This window comes from Aphanomyces invadans, assembly GCF_000520115.1.
Source record: "Aphanomyces invadans strain NJM9701 unplaced genomic scaffold supercont1.53, whole genome shotgun sequence".
Lineage (NCBI taxonomy): Eukaryota > Oomycota > Saprolegniomycetes > Saprolegniales > Verrucalvaceae > Aphanomyces > Aphanomyces invadans.
Window position 1 is genome coordinate 396,434 of NW_008580198.1, and position 20,041 is coordinate 416,474.

Consider the following 20,041-nt stretch of genomic DNA (forward strand, 5'->3'; position numbering starts at 1 on the left):
CGCCAGCACACACAAGCAATTGTCGGGGTACCGGTACGCGTTCGCGGCCACGCGCTGCAACGCAGTGACTGCCGAGCTGGCACCGTACGATTGGAGGGATGCAACGATGCACGCACCAAGTGTCGAATGCATAACGTTGAACAAGCAATCAGGTTGAAGCATCCGCTTGCCGCGGTGCGTGGGGATGTGGCCCACTGGTCGGCCGGTGAGACAGACAAGTGCCGCATCGTAACCATACACAAGGTGAGCGTGGGTAGCAAGGAGGAGTTCAAAGAGGGCAAGCGCGGACAGCTTGGCCGAGCGGTTAAGGCGATAGACTCGAAATCTATTGGGGAAACCCTCGTGAGTTCAAATCTCACAGCTGTCGAATCCTTTTGTCAAGCTCACCATTCCTGGGGCTTCCACCCCAAGGGGCTGCCCAATTCGAATCTATCGCTCCACGCGAATGCTTTGTTTGCTGGGATTGAATTGTATTTTGTCAGCGCTTGCACGTTGGAGGATGCTTCGCTTTGCTTACGACGCAAGTTGTGAAGGGTACAGGTAAACGAAAGCGAAATGGCGAAGCCAGGATGTTCTGCTTCGTTTAACAAAATGTACATGGCACTGATGTGAGTCGTCCCTTCAGACTTAAGGCGTAATATTGACCGAGTGCCGCTGCGATTTCATACGCCAAAGCAATCGATGGGCTCATGCTGAATCCACACGTTATTCGTTCCAGGGACGAAGGAATCGCGTGACCCCCAATCTGTTGAGCGTCTCGACTTCAAGGGCTTGACGGTCTCCTATGATTCTACTCTCTCAGCACCAACAGCATTGTAGACTACAATGTTCGACCCCAGCACAAGCATTCGGCCACACGAAGCGTTTTCGTGAGTGCTGCTTCCTCTGATTGTGTTGAATTGTAGCGCATATCGAGTGAATTCATCACATGAACAAGTTGAGAGAGCGGACCACTTCAAAATGTCAATCAGGTCACCGAACTACGCAGCGCGGCGTCGGCAGCGCGGCGTCGCCTAGAGCCTTACCTCACTCTAAACCATGCGCACGCGACTCTGCATCTAAATACCTGTTCACTAGTGCTCAAGAGTATCTGTCTGCAATTTCGCGCTGTGGTGTCCACTGGACAAAACAATCTTCTGGGGCTTTTCGATCAGCGAGATCTTATGTGCCACAACATTGACCTTCTTCCTCCTTTACGTTTTGACACGTCGGAGAGAAGTCATATGACTGACTGTGAACATTGACACATGTGTCAGTGCGAAATCTTGTTAACTCTCCAGCAGTGGGCTCATCGTGCGGTGCTCCGCTTCAGTAGTTTGTGTACGATGTGGGACAAAACCATGGCCGTGGGACGGTCCTCTGGATTGAACGATATGCACTGTTCCGCCATGTCTCGGATCCACTCGGGCATATCATCCGAAAACGTCGGCTTGATCGTGCCTGTAATCACCATGCCCATGATGGCCGTGTCCACGAGGGGCTTGCCGTTCTTTGGGTTGGTCACGTCTGCGTACGGGATCTTGTGCGAGTCGAGCTCGGACAACACCATCCCAAACGAAAAGATGTCGGCCGCCACCGAGTAATGGTTGAACTGGAGAATCTCCGGCGCCATCCACCGGTACGTGCCAACACCAACCGTCATGGTTTCTTGTGTGTCTTCCTTGGACACGCCAAAGTCGGTCAACTTGGCCGGCTTGACCGTGTCCATGAGGACGTTGCGGCTCTTCAAGTCGCGGTGGATCACCGGAAACGAGTGGAGGTACGCGAGGCCGTCGACAACTGCAGCGATGACCTTGAGCTTTTCGTTCCACGGAAACTCGACTGAGTCGCGCGTGATGAGGTTATCGCGGAGGTCGCCCGCGTTCATGTACTCGAGGACGCACTCCAAGTCGGACGGTTGGTCCCAGCAGCACCCGATCAGCTTGATTATATACGGCGACGTAAAGCTACATGGACGAGCATGCAGCGGAGTCGACGGGCACGAACGGATGGCGTACCTGGCGAGAAGTTTGATTTCATCGATGAGTCCCTGGACTTCGTTCACTCCGACGCGAGAGCTGAGGAGCTTCTTGACGGCTACGGGAATTCCTTTGTACGTTCCGTACAACACGTCGGCAAACGCCCCCGATGCAAGTTTGCTTTGCGGGATCACGTCCTGCTGGTCCAGCCGATACAGCGTGAGCTCGGACATATCGATGCCCACGTTCTGGGTGTTGGCCGTTGTGGCGGTCGACTCCTTGGTCGCTGTGCCTTGTCTTCGATATCCATCCTGCGACCGTGCGCTCCGTGCGTTGCGGCGATTGCACAACACAAATGCAACAACTCCCGCTACTACCAGTCCAACGGTGACGCCGACGATGACATATGTGCCTAGAAGGGGAAGTTCGGGGCTGTCAGACTCGTGTCTCATGGCCGAAGTGTTACTTTGAACGTACGCGAAGCCGACGTCGACGCTGAAGCATGTGGGCCGACCACACATACCGTGAAACGTTGTTTGGTCATGGAAGAGTGTTTAGCCCAGAGTTCCTTGACGACGCCGCTTGCAGTCGCACACAAGGCGGGGTCTTGATTGATGAGGCTGTTTTTGACGACAAATCCATTGTCCGCACTCGCACCGCCGCTGAGTCCTTGGTAAGGGCTGAGCGCGTCGAGTGCGTCGAATGAGCTGCCATCTAGGATGACATTCGTCATGGCCGCGCCCGAAAGGACGCTACAAAGGACGGTTGCGATGAGCCCACGCGAATACATCCAACCATCTCCACGTACAGCGCTTGCAGGACTCCCTTTTGAAACGTGACGTTCACCATCGTCCTGAGTGGGTTTTTCGGCAAATACCTGGCCACGTACCACCACCAGCACAGGTAAATCGTTGCGCTGTGGAAGAAAGTGGGGCGCGTACACGTGGGACAGGCGAGTCCAATTCAAGTAGGCCAGTTCGGTCACGCTATTGTTTTCAAGCTCCCTGCGCCACCACGACCATGAACAGCGAAGCGGTTTGATTCGTGGCGAGCCTTACAGAATGCGGACGGTCGGGGGAATTCGTTCGAGAGAAGACACGTTCAAAGGCTGATGGGAAAACTTGCTACAACAACGGTGGTAAGAGTTTGACAGACGCTGACTACGTACAAATCGACGAGGGGGCATTCTGGGGGAATGCTAGGGATGTTGACGGTCGCCGTGTCGTAAAACGCCCTGCAACGAGAGAGATGTGGATCCCTATGAGTTGCAACAAGATTGGGCACGCCACGAACGCACAGGTGTGTCATTTGGCTGGGAAATCGAACGGACGCGACTGGAATCGGCACCGACTCGAACACACTACAACATATCGTTGATGGGACGGCATGGGACAAGAGAGGCGTCGTGGGAACGGAGCGTACAAGTCCTTGAGCGTTGTCCCGAACTCTATTGCGTCCAAGTTCATGCGCGAAAAGTTGACGACGGCACTACCAAGACGCAACGATCAAACGACGGGCGTGACGGAATATATAGACGTACAAACCAGTCGTGTTCAAGTACGACAGGTCTCCGATCGCGTCGACTGCCGACATGCCGATTTTGTCCCCGTCGATGTTGGTGTGGTCAATGCCGTCGCTTGCGTCAACAAACGATACCTTGGTCCGCTTGATAGTACACTTGTTGTCGACGATGCACGAATCGCCGGGGTGGCCATGGCACAGCGGACCCGACACAAAGATTCGACTGGCGTTCAGGAGGGAATATGGGCAGGTCACGTTTTGTGCGGCCACCACGGCCACCGCGCCCAGCGCAGTCTGCCGCCACCTCGTGTGCATGCGTTTGGGTTTGAAAAATGCACCGCCAGGACCATGGCTCACGTTATCGGATGCTGTCTCGTCCACGTCGTGAAACGTGCTACGATGGACACGCTGCGACGGAGCCATATGCCACACCATATCTGATTGCGATTGGCATCCAGGCGTCATCGGCAGGGAGGAATTGTAGCTCTGTTGGTTGTTCCTGACGTCGTGGTTCAGCCCTGACGGAGTGTACCAGCCATGACATCTCCACTCCCCCCTGCAGATTCCAGATAGCAAGGGCAGCGAACGAAACTCGGACTAGACGTCGTCGAAGACAAGCCGAAGCACAAAGTATTGGAACAACTCAACATCACCCATTGCCATCCAGCTGTAGTTTACAACTCACTTGGACCATGCTGCGAAAGCGTTTCAAACCTCTGTGTATTCCAGATCCATGTCACCAGGCGCCACCTGACAACGACCCAGTTGTCTGTGCTGTTTGCAAACCTTTGGCTGAACATAATACCCTCCTATCAGCGCGGGCATCCTCGAAAAAGTCTTTTGTTAGCATTGCCAAACATGCCGCGTTTGGGAGGCTTCTTGCCGCCTTTCACGGCGAGAGAAAATGCAAGTTCGGTCGACGACACGAGAGGTTTGAATGCGCTCGCTCTCATCCTGCCGTGCTTTCGGAGAGATTCGAGCAGCCAAGGAATTGCACTCTGTATGCGCCGTGGCAACGTACATGCCCAGCACAAGCGTCGGGCAACGACAACATTGGCCGAGTTTTACAGTTCAACCGAGGCGGCGTTGGAGATGTCCACCATCAGCGGCGCAAGTGTGGGTGTCAGCCCATTACCAACGTCGTCGACAGGTTGTCTACCCAAGTGGACCCTGAGCTAGGAGTACTTGCTCGTCAGTGGTTTGAGGTTAGATTAGGGTGGCTTTAGTCGTCGCTGTCTAAGGGGAGGCATGTGGTTCAAGTCGTGGCAGTCTTGGGGGAGACCGTGGTAATCTTGGGGGCGACGGTAGCAGTCGCAGAGGCAGCAGTAAAGATCGTTGAAGCATTCGCGGTGGTCGTTAGGGCAGATGTAGTTGTCGTATGGATAGGGAGGGGTATTGTTCACAGTGCAGTTTGGAATACCTGTGACAGTCGTGCGGGCAACTGAAGCGGTTGTTGGGGCAATGGCCGCGGCAGCGGGGGTTGGCGAAGGGGATTGTCCACCAGTCCGTAGATCATCGTCGGCCAAGGGTTTCTTGAATTCCAAGAGAGCAATAATTCCAGTTGCGTCGCGTAAACCAATGACGGTGTTGTCGACAGCAAGGGCGAACCAGACGACTCCTGTTGTTTGTGCCAAAGCACGACTTGGTAAAAATAATTGTGAGCTTGGGCAACCTGTCGTTGTCTGTGTTGGGGACAGGACGCAGTCTCCCCCCGGCCGCCGATGCCGTGAAAATACGCGTGGCCGAGTCAGCCGCAAGACGCCAGAATACTGTGAACGAGCAACTCTAGATCGCCCGGAACGTCGCAAGCATACACTCGGCACTGAATTAGACGATCGCCAACCCTCAGACCCAAGAGCCATCCATTGCGTCCATGTGGAGACGAGCGGCATCGCTCCCCTTGCATTGGTCGTAGAGCACATGGTGGTGCAGCCGACTGTGGATAGCCAAGAGTAGATGTTCGTTCGTGTGCATCGCGCGGCCCAGCTCCCTGCTGGCTTAATCCCCCATGGTCGCCTGTACCTGTTCTTTCTGCATGCGCTTTGTACTTGTGATGGTGGCTCGCTCGTCCAGCGTCGGGCTGGTGCTAGTGTGTGTACAAGCTAGTTTGGCCAGTGAGCATTCCATCGTGACGGGGACCGTCCAGTGCGCGCCGGTTGGAGCCTTCGCAAGTGCAAAGCGCAGTTCATGCCCGAGCACCTGACTCCATTTGTGGGCAACGACGAGGAAACCGTGGCATTTCGACCGCGCAACCACAGCACATGCGGTCGGCAAGACGGTGACTTCAAATTATACCTTCCACTCAATCAGATAAACACCCCCGTGGGCGGCTTTTGCACAGGAGGGTGCGTGGATGCACGGCGGAATTGCCTCGGCACGGTGAATTCTGACGTCCTTCTGTTCACCGGCGTTTCTCGGACGCGGTCCGCCCCCGCTTTCATCGCAGACGCCATGGACTCGTCGTCATGTCGCGTGATCATAATGCCTTCCGCCATGGACGAATGGGGGTCGGCGCTGAAGGCATACCCGCTGTTGACTCGGGACACGGATCTCGACGATGCATTGCTCTAGAACCATTCACATGCGGCGCATTCAGCTATGTTTGGATGGTTCATTGGAACGTACGTGGCGCGAATAACTCGAGTTACGATGGGTGGGAAGCGTGCCGCCCAGCCACACAGTTTCCAAGTCACTGCCATGGTCAGGGACGCGGATGCCCGCCTCGAGCGACCTGGATTTTGTCGTCGGCTCGCCCGCAACGTATTGCTACACAACACGACAAAAAACTGGTGGTTAGCAACCGACACTTCCTCCAACGACAGGGTTCGAAAGGTGAAAGCGTACTTCTTGGACAATTTGCCACAGAAACGGGTAAAACGCGCGCTGAAACACCTTCCAAGAGAAGTTGCGAAGCAGGCACAAGACGATTGTGAGCGGCAGGACAAACCAAAACGTGGGTCCTAATGCGCCGCTCATTAGGAAGGCTCAGACGAAGTGGGGCACCGTTCAGAGTATTCTGCGTCGCTCCGAAGTTGGCTTGGGACAGAAACAGCCAGTTGGACTCGACGGTCAGCGTGACGGGAATGTAAGCTAAAACTCCAACGAACCACGCGACACCGCCCCAAAAAATCCACGTCTGTTGAATCGAAATGATCTAGACATGGCTCGGCATGATGACGACGGCAGTGTGGTGAATATCACGATGCCCCATCGTCGAACGAGTACCTTGAAGTTGGCCACGAGCACAACAAGCGTGAACAGGACAATGCCGTACTGCTGCAAGTCACCGCTTCCGGCGCCAACCTCGAGCTGGTTAAACCCCAACACCGCAACGGCAAAGATCACAACCGCTTCAAAAATTGCCGCCGCAATCCACGTGAAAAACACACTCGTTGTGAAAAGCTCGCCAGAAATCCCGACTTTATACAGGGCTGGAAACCGCTGCCCCACGGCCCACGGTACATCGTAGTCGAACACCCCCAAGACACCGATCGGTAACGACGTATAGATCAAGTTGTACAGCTGAAACCCAACTTCCGAGTACTCCTTTTGCCCCGATGACCCTATGGCCACGCGTCAAGTCATTTCACAACGCATCAGCTCGGAACGTACCAGTCATGTATAGGAAAAAGTACTGCGCCAGCACCATAATCATGTTTTTGTAAAACATGTACCCAACCAGCTTGGACATGCGCACGTAGTTCAACCGGCCGTGGTGGAGCAACAGCTTTTCCAAAAAGTAAAACTGCGCGATCGCATAGTCGCTCGAGTTGACGGCTTGCATGCCTTCTTGGCCGCAAATGCCGACGCCGACGTGTGCCCGTTGGATCATGGCCACGTCGTTCGCACCGTCCCCAATCGCCAGCGTTCTAGAGGTCAGGTTTGAGCATTCAAAACCCCAGAGAGGCGCGTCGCATCCCCACCGAGCTTTGCGGTTGTTGGTGCGAACCAGGCCCACGACTTCGGCCTTTTGTGATGGCGACACGCGGCAGCACACGACAGAGTCGCACGCCATCGCGACCTTCAAGAACATGGCACACGTGTCTGCGTCCGCCATCACCATTTCCAACGCGTCGCCGTCAATCACAAGCGACCGGCGCGTGATTTCCACATCTGCGGACAACATCTCGTCAACTCTCAGCCACGCCAGCAAGACACGTACGGCTCAGGTCGGCCACGCACAAGTCGAGGCTCGCACGCAGCGCAGTCAAGTCGGGGTACTCGTCCAAGTTGAAAATGTACTGCATCATGTCGTTGTCCATGAGCTGGCACGCGTACGCAATGTTGATGGCCGTCTCCTGCTTGTCCCCCGTGAGCACCCACACCTTCATCCCGGCCTCCATCAACCGAGCGATCGCGCGCGGCACGTTGTCCTGCAGCTTGTCTTCGATCGCGGTCGCCCCAAGCAGCACCAAGTCTTGCTCGAGCTCGACCATGCACGCGTCAATGTCGTTTGCCTGGCCGTTCTTGCGCTTCTCGATCTGGTCCAGCGACGCACACGCAGCCTTGTACCGCTTTGTCCACTGGTGGTAGTACGCCGTCGGAATCGTCTTCTTGGCAATCGTAAGCGTGCGCAGACCGTCGTCTGCAAACGACTGGAGCTGCTCAAATGTCGTCGCGACCACGTCCGAGTCGTTCAACGTCGACGACAGCAACGGCGTGATCACGTTGTCCGCGCCCTTGGTCAGCAGGATGTAGTTGCCACTCGGGTCCTGGACCACGCAACTCATGCGCTTCCGGTCCGAGTTGAACTCGAGCACGTCCAGCACCTTGAATTCCCACAGCTCGCTCGGCGCGTTCGGGTCATGCTGCAGCGCCTTGTTCGTGATGCGGATGCGCGCCACGCCCAGCCCGCGCGACTCGAAGGCGAACCCAAAGAACTTGGCCGCCGACACGAGCGCTTGTTCATCCGGGGACGATGCCGAGTACCGGAGGACAGACTCGCCGTTCTTGTCCGTCGCTTGCTCCGGGATCACCGTGTGGCAAATGGCCAAGTGGAGGAAAAAATCGGCTTCCTTTGTCAGGGCGTTCGTTCCGTTGAGTGGAATGTCGGCGAGTTTTTGGCGCAACGCGGGGTCGTGAAAGTTCACAAACGGCACGTTTCTGTGCTCGTGTTCACTTTGGACCTCTGGCACGGGCAGTCCCTTTCGCCGAAGTGCTGCGCGGCCTGTCCACATCGTTCAGGTGGACGTTGAAGTGGTCCCACTCGATCCACCATCCTACCGATTTCAGTCGTGCCGAGGCCGTAGCTGACGCCGTTGATCGAGCACTTGCGGAACTCCATCACGTTGCACGTAAGCGTGCCTGTCTTGTCGGAGAAAACGTAGGAAATCTGGCCGAGCTCTTCGTTCAGCGCCATGGTGCGCACAATCATGCGCGAGTCGAGTGGCTCGTAGTACATATCGAGGTCCAGCGCCATCAGCATCGCTTGGATGAGCATGACCGTTGAGATGGTCACGTACAGCGAGACAGGGATCATTTGGTACAGGAGGAGAAAATACTGACCGCACGCGACAAACCTATGCAGCGTCAGCCACGTAACATACCATGCCAAGGCAGGCATGCTTGTACCATCGGTACACGGGCGAGTGGCGAGGCAGCGTGAGGTAGCACGAGTTGGTTTTGGCGCAAATGTGCGATGAAAAAGTATAGTCCTGGGGGAAAGAGCCCGCCGTCACGATCGCGTGTCCTTCCAATCCCTACCGACTAGGACGTACCCAGGACACTTGAGCGGACGCGGCACAAGCACAGAGCACGAGCAACATCGCGAGCAGCCACTTGATCATGACGTTGACGTGGCCATTGATCGAGCTCCACTTGGTTTCCGGTGCGGCAAACGACTGCATGATCTTCGTATCGGGGCCCGTGTTGATGACGAGACCGTACATCCATTCCGTGTTGCGGAGTTGACACCCGCGCAGCAGGATGTTTTTGATCGATATCGGGTCGTTCGCGACCGACCCGTCCAGTAGATCAACAAAGAAGGACCCGTTGAAGCGGCTAATAACTTTGTTCGGGACTTCGCACTCGACGCGGCCGTGGAGGGCGTGGATGTCCGCTTCGGTCTGCGCATGGAGTGTGCTTTCCATGGCTTGCCTGCATGCAACAAAATCATGGAACGCCACTCGCTGTGATTGATTCCGTACCGAAGTTTCAGATTCGTTTCGCCGTCCAGCGACTTGGTTTCGACGTAGCATATGCCAGCTTTGTGCGCTGCGTTGACTTCGTGCACGGCCAGAATGAGCAAGTCTGCCGGCGCTGTGTCTCGATTCGCCAACTTGACGACCTGACCGACTTGGACTGCGGACCATGGAACCGTCACGAGTTGGCCGTTGTACACGACGCGGCACTTGGCTGAATTGGCCTCGTCGTCAGCCTGATGCCGCCGTCGGTCTTCAATGATGGCGAGTGTGCCATCCACTGCCAGAATGAACAGGAGCACGGGCAACGTCGATGGCCTACACGGCGTCGTGTGGATTCAAAATCGCGCAAAGACACGTACCACCCGGTGTTGGTGATCGCTGGAATGCACTGAAGGACAGACACAAGCAAGAAATACGCGTTCGCGAGCTTGGCGAAGCTCTCAACTGTGAACTTGGGGATGAACGTCCACATGGTATACTTGGACGTGACGACAACGTTCGTGCAAAACGGTCCGTGCGACTCGGTCGGTGTCGGGTTGAGCCATAGCTGGCGAAACATGGACGCCGCGCCGGAACGTTCTGTCGAGCTCGGGACTTTCGGACTCGGCGCGACCTCGCGGTACGCGTCCTCCACGTGCCCCATCGATGGCGCTGCCGTCGTCGCGGCGAAAATGCGCAAGCGACCAGCCAATCACGTCATTTCGAAGTTTCGTGTGTAACTTTGCATGAACGGGGTCGAGGACTCGAGCGCGACCTCCCTCACGAGCTTGCGACGACTCGTCTGGGCATGAGAAAGAGGGGGCCTAGAAAGTCGTCGCATTGGGCTGGCCTCGTCGGTGTCTCATTGTCAGACGTTGGCTTCGTTGCATCGATTCTCAAACGAAACAAATCCACGAATGCTGTGTGTGACAAACAAGATCAAACATAGGCCAAGATGGCTTGGCCAAATGGATCCGGCCGAGAGAATTGCCGCTGGTGCTTCTTTTCGAGAAGACCGTCGTCAGTCTCGACGAGCGCGTCGTGGCGCCACCGCTCCTGGTGCTGCTACACCCACGACACGAGACTGCTCTCCCGAGGCAACGGACGAAACGAGGGAGCTCGAACGGCAGCGCAATGTAGTCCACGAAAACATCTTGTCTCTATGGCGCGTATTTCGCGTGCGCAGCACGTGCACAGCTTGCCCGCTTTTGCGACGTGCAGCATGCTGTGCCCCCACAATTGTGGTTGCACATGGTGTTTGGATATTTGCTGCATGGGAATATTTTTTAAAAATTAATGATATTTGCATCCCGTAAAAAAATTGACTCCACTGGCAAGGGTCCAGACTGGGTCGGTGTTTGAACCACGGGGTGTTTTATACACCATTTTGACCATTTTACTTGCACTTTGTATTGTACGTGTTTTAAACATCCTGGATTATACAGGCAAAGGTGGAGGTCGCGACGACGTTGCTCACATCGAGACACCGCGGGCCGGACGGACGCAGCGATCGACTCGTAGTGATACGATGGGGCAAGGAGATGCACCGACCACCAGCACGATGGCGGGGACCGCGTATCGTGAGATGGCCAAGAGCCCCAAGCCGTCTGAGGCCGCGGCAACGACCCCGAAGAACGAGTTCCGCAACCTGTACATGAACCCGCGCGGGAGCGAGGTCCACGGCCCGTTTTGCTCGAACATTGTCATCACGTCCAAGTACACTGTCTGGTCGTTCTTGCCCAAGTTCACCGTCGAGAGTTTTGCCAAGCTCGCGAACGCGTACTTTCTCGTCGTGTCGGCGTTGCAATGCATTCCCGCGATCACCAACACGGGCGGGTGCGTCCGTTCGCTTGTTGTATCCATGTATTTCTCATTCAAACGTCACATAGCATTCCGTCGTCGCTTCCCGTGCTGCTCTTCATCCTAGCGGTGGACGGGACGCTCGCCATCATAGAAGATCGTCGTCGCCACTTGGCTGATGAAGAAGCAAACTCGGCAAAATGCCATGTCGTGAACCGCTCGACGGGGGCGTTGGACACGATCCTGTGGTCGTCGCTCGAGGTCGGTCAGATCGTCAAGCTGGACAACCGCGGCACCGCCCCGGCGGATCTATTGATCTTGGCCGTTCACGAAGTCGACGCCGACCACAAGGCTGGCATTTGCTACGTTGAAACCAAGTCGCTGGATGGTGAAACAAACTTGAAGCTTCGGTGCGGCCACACTCCTTGTCCATGCATCGTTCGTGATCTTTCACAATCGATTCGACAATCGTGACGCCTCGAACCAAAACTAAATGTTGGCTATGTCGATGCCTAGCCAAGCCATGGAAAGCACGTTGGATGCCCAGACCGAAGCCGAGGTCCTCGCGTTGCACGGCCGCGTCGAGTGCGAAGTCCCGAACAAAGCGATCAGTCGCTTTGCAGGTTCGTTCTTTGTCGATCTACTGGACGGGTCGGTCGCGAACGACCCGATATCGATCAAAAACATCCTGCTGCGCGGGTGCCAACTACGCAACACCGAATGGATGTACGGCCTCGTGCTCAACACGGGCCCCGATACGAAGATCATGCAGTCGTCGGCAAAGCCTGTTGCCAAGTGGAGTTCGATCAACGGACAAGTCAATCGCATGATTCAGTGGCTTCTACTGTTGCTCGTGCTGCTCTGTGCGGCGTCTGCCACGGCCTTTGTCATCTGGGTATGTTCCCGCGCGTCAAGTTGGTTGGTTGGCATGCTTTTTCACCATATTGGTGTCGTGGAAATTTGGATTTTCGGGGGCGAATTCGAGTGTTCATTTAATTGCATGGCACACAACCCGATGATGGGCTTACAAAGAACGCCCGCGGTTCTGACCACGTGTCCTGACTCGCTCCTTGTAGGATGACACGTACAACGCGTACCCGTGTGCAACGACAGAGCCGCCGACGTGCTACATGACGCTGGAAACCAACAGCGCGGCCTACCGCTGGTGTGTGGTGCTCCTAGAATAGACATCACGGACTCATCTGGATTCGGCAGGTTTGTTGGGTTTGGCCAGTACTTTCTCCTCATGTACCAAATCATTCCCGTGTCGCTGTACGTGACGATTTCGACCGTCATGTTTTTGCAAGCGATCTTCATGGCGATGGACTTGGACATGTATTTTGAAGACCTCGATGCCCGCATGATTGTGCGTTCCATGGGGCTCAACGAAGAGCTCGGCCAGATTTCCTACGTTTTCTCCGACAAGACAGGCACGCTTACGTGCAACGTGATGGAGTTCCGCAAGTGCTCGATCAACGGCGTCAGCTACGGCCTCGGCACGACTGAAATCGGTAGAATGGTTGCATGATATCGTCCGAGTCTCACGGTCGTCTTATTTGAAGGTCGCGCTGCGCTCAAACGCAAGGGATTGCCTGTCCCGGAACTGCCCCAGGCGAAGAAAGGAGTCAAAGTCCCTTATGTAAACTTTGACGACCCGAAATTACACCAAAAACTCGCCGACATTCCTGCGCACAGCAGTGCTCACTGGCCGAGAGAAGCTGATTTTTTCCTCCACTTGGCCATTTGCCACACGGTGATCCCAGAGCAAGCGACGGACAAGAACGGCGAGTCTGTCCTCCGGTACTCGGCATCGTCCCCGGATGAACAAGCGCTCGTGTCGGCGGCCAAGTTCTTTGGGTTCGCCTTCGAGTCGCGCGGGCTGGGCGTGGCGCGCATCCGCATCACGAACAAGGCGCTGCAGCATGACCCGAACGCGCCGAGCGAGCTGTGGGAATTCAAGGTGCTGGACGTGCTCGAGTTCAACTCGGACCGGAAGCGCATGAGTTGCGTGGTCCAGGACCCGAGTGGCAACTACATCCTGCTGACCAAGGGCGCGGACAACGTGATCACGCCGTTGCTGTCGTCGACGTTGAACGACTCGGACGTGGTCGCGACGACATTTGAGCAGCTCCAGTCGTTTGCTGACGACGGTCTGCGCACGCTTACGATTGCCAAGAAGACGATTCCGACGGCGTACTACCACCAGTGGACAAAGCGGTACAAGGCTGCTTGTGCGTCGCTGGACCAGATCGAGAAGCGCAAGAACGGCCAGGCAAACGACATTGACGCGTGCATGGTCGAGCTCGAGCAAGACTTGGTGCTGCTTGGGGCGACCGCGATCGAAGACAAGCTGCAGGACAACGTGCCGCGCGCGATCGCTCGGTTGATGGAGGCCGGGATGAAGGTGTGGGTGCTCACGGGGGACAAGCAGGAGACGGCCATCAACATTGCGTACGCGTGCCAGCTCATGGACAACGACATGATGCAGTACATTTTCAACTTGGACGAGTACCCCGACTTGACTGCGCTGCGTGAGAGCCTCGACTTGTGCGTGGCCGACCTGAGCCGTACGTGTCTTGCTGGCGTGGCTGAGAGTTGACGAGATGTTGTCCGCAGACGTGGAAATCACGCGCCGGTCGCTTGTGATTGACGGCGACGCGTTGGAAATGGTGATGGCGGACGCAGACACGTGTGCCATGTTCTTGAAGGTCGCGATGGCGTGCGACTCTGTCGTGTGCTGCCGCGTGTCGCCATCACAAAAGGCCGATGTCGTGGGCCTGGTTCGCACCAACAACCGCAAAGCTCGGTGGGGACACGACGCGCCTCTCTGGGGTTTTGAATGCTCAAACCTGACCTCTAGAACGCTGGCGATTGGGGACGGTGCGAACGACGTGGCCATGATCCAACGGGCACACGTCGGCGTCGGCATTTGCGGCCAAGAAGGCATGCAAGCCGTCAACTCGAGCGACTATGCGATCGCGCAGTTTTACTTTTTGGAAAAGCTGTTGCTCCACCACGGCCGGTTGAACTACGTGCGCATGTCCAAGCTGGTTGGGTACATGTTTTACAAGAACATCATGATGGCGCTGGCGCAGTACTTTTACTTGTACACGACTGGTATGTGCCTCGTCCTCGCCAGCAGAGCGTGACCGTCATGGCTGTAGGTTCGTCGGGGCAAAAAGCGTACTCTGAAATTGCGTTCCAAGCGTACAACTTGGCCTTCACGTCCATGCCGATTGTAGCGTTGGGCGTGTTTGATTTTGATGTGCCATGGGCCGTCGGCCAGCGGTTCCCCGCTCTGTACAAACCTGGCATCACGGGCGCATTGTTCAACACGACCGTGTTCTTCAAGTGGATTGCAGCGGCGATCTTTGAGTCCGCCGTGATCTTCATTGCGACTGTGTACGCGTACAACCAACTGGAACAAGGAGTTGGCAATGGCGACTTGCAGCAGTATGGGATCCTGCTCTTTACCCTGGTCGTGTTTGTGTGCAACTTCAAGGTATGCACCCCACCAGTGTGTTGTTCCGTGTCGAGATGTCGACCTGACATAGATCATCCCCATACAACAATCGTGGATTGTGGTCGGAGGCGTTGTGTGGTGGCTCGGAGTGCTGTCGTACATCCCGCTGTGTTTGTACGTCGAATCCAACTGGTACGCGTTGTCAGCGAGCGACTTTGGCGCCACCGAAAACACTTTGGACGGTACGCAAGTTGTCCCGGACCACTCAGTACGTTGTAACCCCCCATGGGCGCAATTAGGTGGGGTGTTCTGGCTCATCATTCCGCTTGCAAGTGGCATGTGCTTGCTCCGGTACTTCACTTGGGTCGTGTTCCAGCGGCGATTTTACCCGTTCCTGTGGCAAGTCGTGCAGGAAGTACGTGTTGTTTACCACGCCACGATCGATCGCACTCAATTTTGTCGCGTAGAAATATGTATTGGGTGAGTTGGACGTGCAGCAAACCGCTGGGCGCGACATTGAAGCCGACCGTCGCCAACATGACGACACGTACCGCGAAGTCCCTGGCCACTTCCGCAACTCCCGCCATGTACGTCGTCGTCATGTGGTCTCAAACAAGCTCATGTGGGATTGGTTTTCCATTGTAGAGCAATTCGTCGTCGCACTCGGTGTCACGCAAGAACAGCGGGTTCGCTTTCAGCACGGACCCCCGGTCGTCCATGGCCGAGGGCATTATGATCACGAGCACCATGGATTCGCGGGCGTCGGCGATGCGGACGGCCGAGAGCCGCGTCCGTATCACTCGGTTGGAACAGCGATCATCCGACTATGCACTGACCCGCGACGACAAGCAACCGTCAGGCTACTTCATCTAGCGCGTGACGACCTGGAACTCCATCGACTGCATGAATCCATTTTTGTGTGTTTTTCCAATGTGTCGTCCATCGCAAGCTGGAATGTCGACACGCACGGCTGGTGCCAGTATGGCAAAGTCGGGACTCGATCGTGTTGTGGTCGAAACCACTGACATACCTCCGCGACAAGTCCGTCTCGAGACTCACGTGATGGAGTCTCCGGGGCGGGTGGACTTGCCGCGACGACCGTTGTTCGCAGTTCGTACTTGGCCAAGGCACCTAGCTGGAGGAAGCACTGTTTGGGATGCGGGTCGTGGAGCGATACGCCGATGGTACGCGATCGCTGGCCATGACAACCTCCATTCTCCAGCATGGAGCCACACCGCGACGAACTTTTACTACCGCGTGAAGCGCATCCATCCCCAGTTCGAGACGGCTTCAAACACATGATGACCTCATGGCGCGCACTCTGCGCTCATCGGCTTCCAAGGTCTTTGGAATCAGCGGTTCGCGGCCATCGAGTGTTCCAGAGTGCCCGGGCAATGTGAATTAGCTGGCCACCTCAGCACACGGCCAGCACACAGATCACTACATTACACCTAGTCCAATCTAGCCACGTCTCCACCACAGATATCATTGTGGTTTAAGCAAGGATGACGGCAACGACAGCTAGCGCTATCCAGGTAGCTCGAGGCGTCGCACTCGATGACGTTGTCGGGGCTGGCGTGGGTTTGACCGACGACTGGCCCGTCATGGTGGAGGCTGGAGCCACCGTCGGATACGGCCAGTTGGTCGCAGCAAAGTACTCGTTGGCAGGCAGCTGAAACTTGCACGTGGCGCCATATCCGTTGGCAATGTGCACGCACTTGTTGCTGTAATAGTCCGTGATGACGGCGATGGCGGCAGGTTTGTCGCTCGGGAGGAATAGATCCAGGTACGGGAGTATCTCTTGGCCTTTCACACACACGTTGGCGCCGTTGGTGAAGAGCCGCGACGGGTCAAACGTCGAGATGAGGCGGAGGTACGGCACATTCTTGACCCACTGCACAAACGAGTCGAGTGACACGCTGCATCCACTGAACGGCGTGGCATTCCGGAATAACGGAGTCCGCTCCGTACCCGCTGTGTCGGTGAACGGAAGTCCTTCCTGAGCTGCACACCCCTGGTCGTTGGGTGCGACCAAGAAATCAGCGAGGCGCGTGAACAGGTCGACCATATCGACGCTCGAAGGGATCACAGCCATCACCGCAGCCATCCCACACGACTTCTTGACGCCTTTGATGTCTTGCGTCGAGCACATTACGTTTGACACGTGCTTGAGCAAGTTGGACGTAAACAGGTACAGAGAGGGGTCCGAGAAGGAGTCGATCCACGAGGCGCAGCACGGCGATATGGCTTTCAGCACCGTCACGTCCTTGAGAATCTAGCAAGGTAGGTCAAACTGAGCGCCGGAGAAGAACGGATGCCATGAAAACGATAGGGTCTTTGCTACCTTGTTCATAACACATGCTGCGACGGCAGGAATTGTGTTGGTGCATGTGCTGAGCAATTGTGTGTCGTTGAGCTGGCGCAAGTTCGTGGCGAGCGCGACGGCCTGGGCTTGAGTGCGGTTGGCGTGTTGGAAAGGAATGTCCGACATGGGTTTCGTTTGGAGCCACTCTATCGTTTGCTTGCAGTCGTCGTTGGTCGCGATGGACTGCACGAGCTGCGCCCATCCTTCTTGGCCATTGCGAAGGCACGACCCAAACCCAGGTGACATGACGGCCAACGGCGACAGCGCCTTGTATACGCCAGCCAAGGCCGGGTGGATAGATTTCTCAGTGGTGGCGTCCCATGGCAAGCAAGCCGTCGATGTTGGTGTTGCCGCCGCCGTCTGTGCGACGGCGACCGATAGGCCTATGATGCACTTCCAGCGCAGCATGGTGCGTGCGCCTCCTGGATTGAGTAATGGAGTGGCGGCTTGTACATTTGTATGATGTACAATGTACTTCAATAGTTAGTTATTAAGTCAACCCATACTCTGTTCGTATTGTACTGTTTGCGCTTCTCCCAAGTCAGACGAGAATTTCGACCAATTAAAGCGCATCACCTCAAGTTATGGCCAATGGAATGCCGCCATGTGCGATAATTCAACGGGTTCACGATTTTGTCGTCGATTGTCGGTTTCTCTCTTGACGAAACCGGCATGTCCCCTCGCGACAAATGACGACGACGTACTGATCGTCCCGAGTTGAGCACAGCACTCTTCTAGGGGCTACGACCTCGTGTCCCCGCTTCGTAGGGAGGTCCTTTTGTGCGGCGTGCCACACGCGTGGCGATGGACCATCCATGCCGCAGCACGTTGGGACCTGTGCTTGTGACTGATGCCAACCGTTACACGCGTGATGCCATTGCGGCGACAATTGTATGACATTGCTGTGCTGCAAACGACAATCGAATTTGCCTGGGACACCGCTTCCGACGTCGAGTGCTGTGGCAAGAGCAGTGTTAGCCCCTCCCCCGCGCAGCTACGAGTCAATGGGATGCTCTCCGAGCATTTACAAAGCCAAGGGACACCATAAATCCAAAAATACGACGACCTGTCAAGGAAGAGTCGATGGAAGTTGCAACAGGGGGGTTTGGAAAAGCGGCATGAATGCGCGTGATGTGACTCCAGGATCCTTTGCGACTCGTGGGCGATCGACCAGGAACTCTTGCCCGCCCCCCCGCGACCATTTCCACACCATCGATCGCAGAGAGCGGCAATGACGATTGCACAGCTTTACCGAGTCGGTGGACCACAAACCCCTTGCTTGTAAAAAAACACGATGTATATTACTTATGCAACGGTTCACAGCAGTGGTGGTGGAAATGGAGACGTGCCACGAGCGAGAGCGACGAAGAACGACACCGCTATCAAGCGCAGACACAGTGGAGTCTTGCCGCCATTCACCGCTCTGGCCTAGTTACGCCCACACTTTGAGCAGCGTGTCCCAGCTGCCTGTGCACAACGCTTGGCCCGACGGACTCACACCCAAGCACGACACGCGGTTCTCGTGGCCCGTTAGTTGGTACACGTGGGCGCCCGTATTGGACAGCACGTCCCAGCAGTAGCAGTTGTAGTCATCGTACCCGGCAAACATGAACCGGCCCGACTTGGAGTACGACACACTCGTGATACCGCACAGAATCTTGTCGTTCGAGAAGTTGTTGAGTTCGCCGTACGCGCGCAGATCAAAGAGGCGGCAGCTCGAGTCGTCCGACCCGGTTCCGAGGGCATTTCCATCCGGGAAAAAATCGACCGAGTTGATATCGGATTCGTGGCCGTGGAACGAATGCGTCGACTTGCCGGACCGAACGTCCCAAACCTTGGCAGTCGAATCGCAGGATCCCGAAATGAACATGTTTTGGTGATGGGGATTGATCGAGACCGACATGACGTCGCCCGTGTGGTCCTTGAACGTAGTCTTGACCTCGCCAGACTCGACATCTAGTCGACGCAACCCAAATTTAGTGCCATGGACGGCAAGGTGAGTGAGAGAGCCTACCCCAGAGGATACATGTTGAATCACCAGAGCTCGTAATGATGTTGGCTTCGTCCAAGAAGCGGCAGCAACTCAAGTATCCGTCGTGGGCGGCCAACTCCTTTGTTGCGCGCATGACTTGTGCTTGACTACCGTGTGCATGAGACGGCATGTAAGACAAGGAATGAAACGAAGCAACGTACCCCAGCTGGTAGATGGAGCACAAGTTGTCGAGCCCGCCACACGCGACCATGTTGCGCTGCTTTTGCTCATACGCACACGTCATGACCCACGAGCTGCGAAGTGGAATCGCTTGGACTTTGTTGGTCGTCTGCGCGTTCCACACAATGAGCTTGCCATCTTGCGACGCGCTCACGAGCGACGTCGAGTCGCCGCCCCACTGCATCGCGTAGATCTTGCCAAAGTGTCCTTTCAACACGCGGCGGCACTTGGGCGCTGGTGGAATCGCTTTCGTCCCGTCGTTTTCAAACCCACCGTTGCTCTTGGCAGTGCGCACCGACTGAATCTTGTCCTTTAGGCCGTCACACTTCTTCTTGAGCTCCGCTACATCTCCCATGGTGCTTGGCGTCGGTGAGGTCCGAGTGTCCTGTTGGCGGCGGGGCCAAAATAGTTTTGTGTCGGTTGGGCAGAGGGCGTTTCGGATCCTTTCAAAGAATCCCCCCGTACTTAACCGCCTTCCACCAACATACAAAATTCAAGATACAAAGCAAGTGCGGCGCAACCGTTTCGTACTTTAGAGGGTCTCGCCAGGCGCCGCGTGTTTCGAACACGGTTTCGAACACTTGTTTCGAACAACGTTGA

General features: G+C 55.9%; 5 protein-coding genes and 1 non-coding gene across 7 annotated transcripts; 2 read left to right on the forward strand and 4 right to left on the reverse strand.

Annotated features, from left to right (window-relative positions):
• The first annotated feature begins 286 nt into the window (after positions 1–286).
• On the forward strand, positions 287–367 carry H310_13575. The gene has a single exon. It is a non-coding gene; the product is annotated as a tRNA-Ser (tRNA).
• A 921-nt stretch (positions 368–1,288) lies between these two features.
• On the reverse strand, positions 1,289–2,691 carry H310_13576 (TKL protein kinase; the record flags this gene model as incomplete). The annotated part of the gene is made up of 3 exons (XM_008881125.1): positions 1,289–1,946; positions 1,998–2,269; positions 2,482–2,691. 3 exons carry the CDS (start codon positions 2,689–2,691, stop codon positions 1,289–1,291), a joined length of 1,140 nt encoding a protein of 379 aa, XP_008879347.1.
• A 3,094-nt stretch (positions 2,692–5,785) lies between these two features.
• H310_13577 (hypothetical protein) lies at positions 5,786–10,295 on the reverse strand (the record flags this gene model as incomplete). Its single annotated transcript, XM_008881126.1, has 12 exons — positions 9,982–10,295; positions 9,626–9,937; positions 9,183–9,575; positions 8,703–9,043; positions 7,678–8,646; positions 7,403–7,613; positions 7,092–7,348; positions 6,705–7,042; positions 6,483–6,633; positions 6,324–6,439; positions 6,105–6,245; positions 5,786–6,046 (listed from the first exon to the last, which is right to left on the reverse strand). The coding sequence occupies exons 1-12, from the start codon at positions 10,263–10,265 to the stop codon at positions 5,786–5,788; spliced, it is 3,774 nt and encodes a 1,257-aa protein (XP_008879348.1). The 5' UTR covers positions 10,266–10,295.
• A 752-nt stretch (positions 10,296–11,047) lies between these two features.
• Positions 11,048–15,795, forward strand: H310_13578. 2 transcript variants are annotated; one of them, XM_008881127.1, is made up of 13 exons: positions 11,048–11,437; positions 11,491–11,811; positions 11,918–12,296; positions 12,478–12,566; positions 12,617–12,912; positions 12,964–13,968; positions 14,018–14,207; positions 14,262–14,518; positions 14,566–14,903; positions 14,956–15,106; positions 15,164–15,279; positions 15,332–15,451; positions 15,510–15,795. In XM_008881127.1, exons 1-13 carry the CDS (start codon positions 11,130–11,132, stop codon positions 15,735–15,737), a joined length of 3,798 nt encoding a protein of 1,265 aa, XP_008879349.1. In that variant the 5' UTR covers positions 11,048–11,129; the 3' UTR covers positions 15,738–15,795. The 2 variants fall into 2 exon arrangements, with proteins under 2 accessions (XP_008879349.1, XP_008879350.1); XM_008881128.1 differs by having other exon boundaries at positions 11,491–12,296.
• A 453-nt stretch (positions 15,796–16,248) lies between these two features.
• On the reverse strand, positions 16,249–17,652 carry H310_13579 (hypothetical protein). Its single transcript, XM_008881129.1, has 2 exons — positions 17,209–17,652; positions 16,249–17,139 (listed from the first exon to the last, which is right to left on the reverse strand). Exons 1-2 carry the CDS (start codon positions 17,635–17,637, stop codon positions 16,360–16,362), a joined length of 1,209 nt encoding a protein of 402 aa, XP_008879351.1. The 5' UTR covers positions 17,638–17,652; the 3' UTR covers positions 16,249–16,359.
• An 852-nt stretch (positions 17,653–18,504) lies between these two features.
• H310_13580 (hypothetical protein) lies at positions 18,505–19,848 on the reverse strand. The gene is made up of 3 exons (XM_008881130.1): positions 19,423–19,848; positions 19,244–19,368; positions 18,505–19,185 (listed from the first exon to the last, which is right to left on the reverse strand). Exons 1-3 carry the CDS (start codon positions 19,794–19,796, stop codon positions 18,662–18,664), a joined length of 1,023 nt encoding a protein of 340 aa, XP_008879352.1. The 5' UTR covers positions 19,797–19,848; the 3' UTR covers positions 18,505–18,661.
• Between the last annotated feature and the right edge of the window lie 193 nt (positions 19,849–20,041).

Coding starts and splice junctions, on each gene's coding strand:
- H310_13580 (XM_008881130.1), bottom strand. CDS start 19,796: ATGGGAGATGTAGCGGAGCTCAAGAAGAAGTGTGACGGCCTAAAGGAC. Junction 19,369..19,422: donor TGCTCCATCTACCAGCTGGG/GTACGTTGCTTC, acceptor TGCACACGGTAG/TCAAGCACAAGTCATGCGCG. Junction 19,186..19,243: donor TTCAACATGTATCCTCTGGG/GTAGGCTCTCTC, acceptor TGCGTCGACTAG/ATGTCGAGTCTGGCGAGGTC.
- H310_13579 (XM_008881129.1), bottom strand. CDS start 17,637: ATGCTGCGCTGGAAGTGCATCATAGGCCTATCGGTCGCCGTCGCACAG. Junction 17,140..17,208: donor CAGCATGTGTTATGAACAAG/GTAGCAAAGACC, acceptor CTACCTTGCTAG/ATTCTCAAGGACGTGACGGT.
- H310_13578 (XM_008881127.1), top strand. CDS start 11,130: ATGGGGCAAGGAGATGCACCGACCACCAGCACGATGGCGGGGACCGCG. Junction 14,519..14,565: donor CTTTTACTTGTACACGACTG/GTATGTGCCTCG, acceptor TCATGGCTGTAG/GTTCGTCGGGGCAAAAAGCG. Junction 15,452..15,509: donor ACTTCCGCAACTCCCGCCAT/GTACGTCGTCGT, acceptor TTTCCATTGTAG/AGCAATTCGTCGTCGCACTC.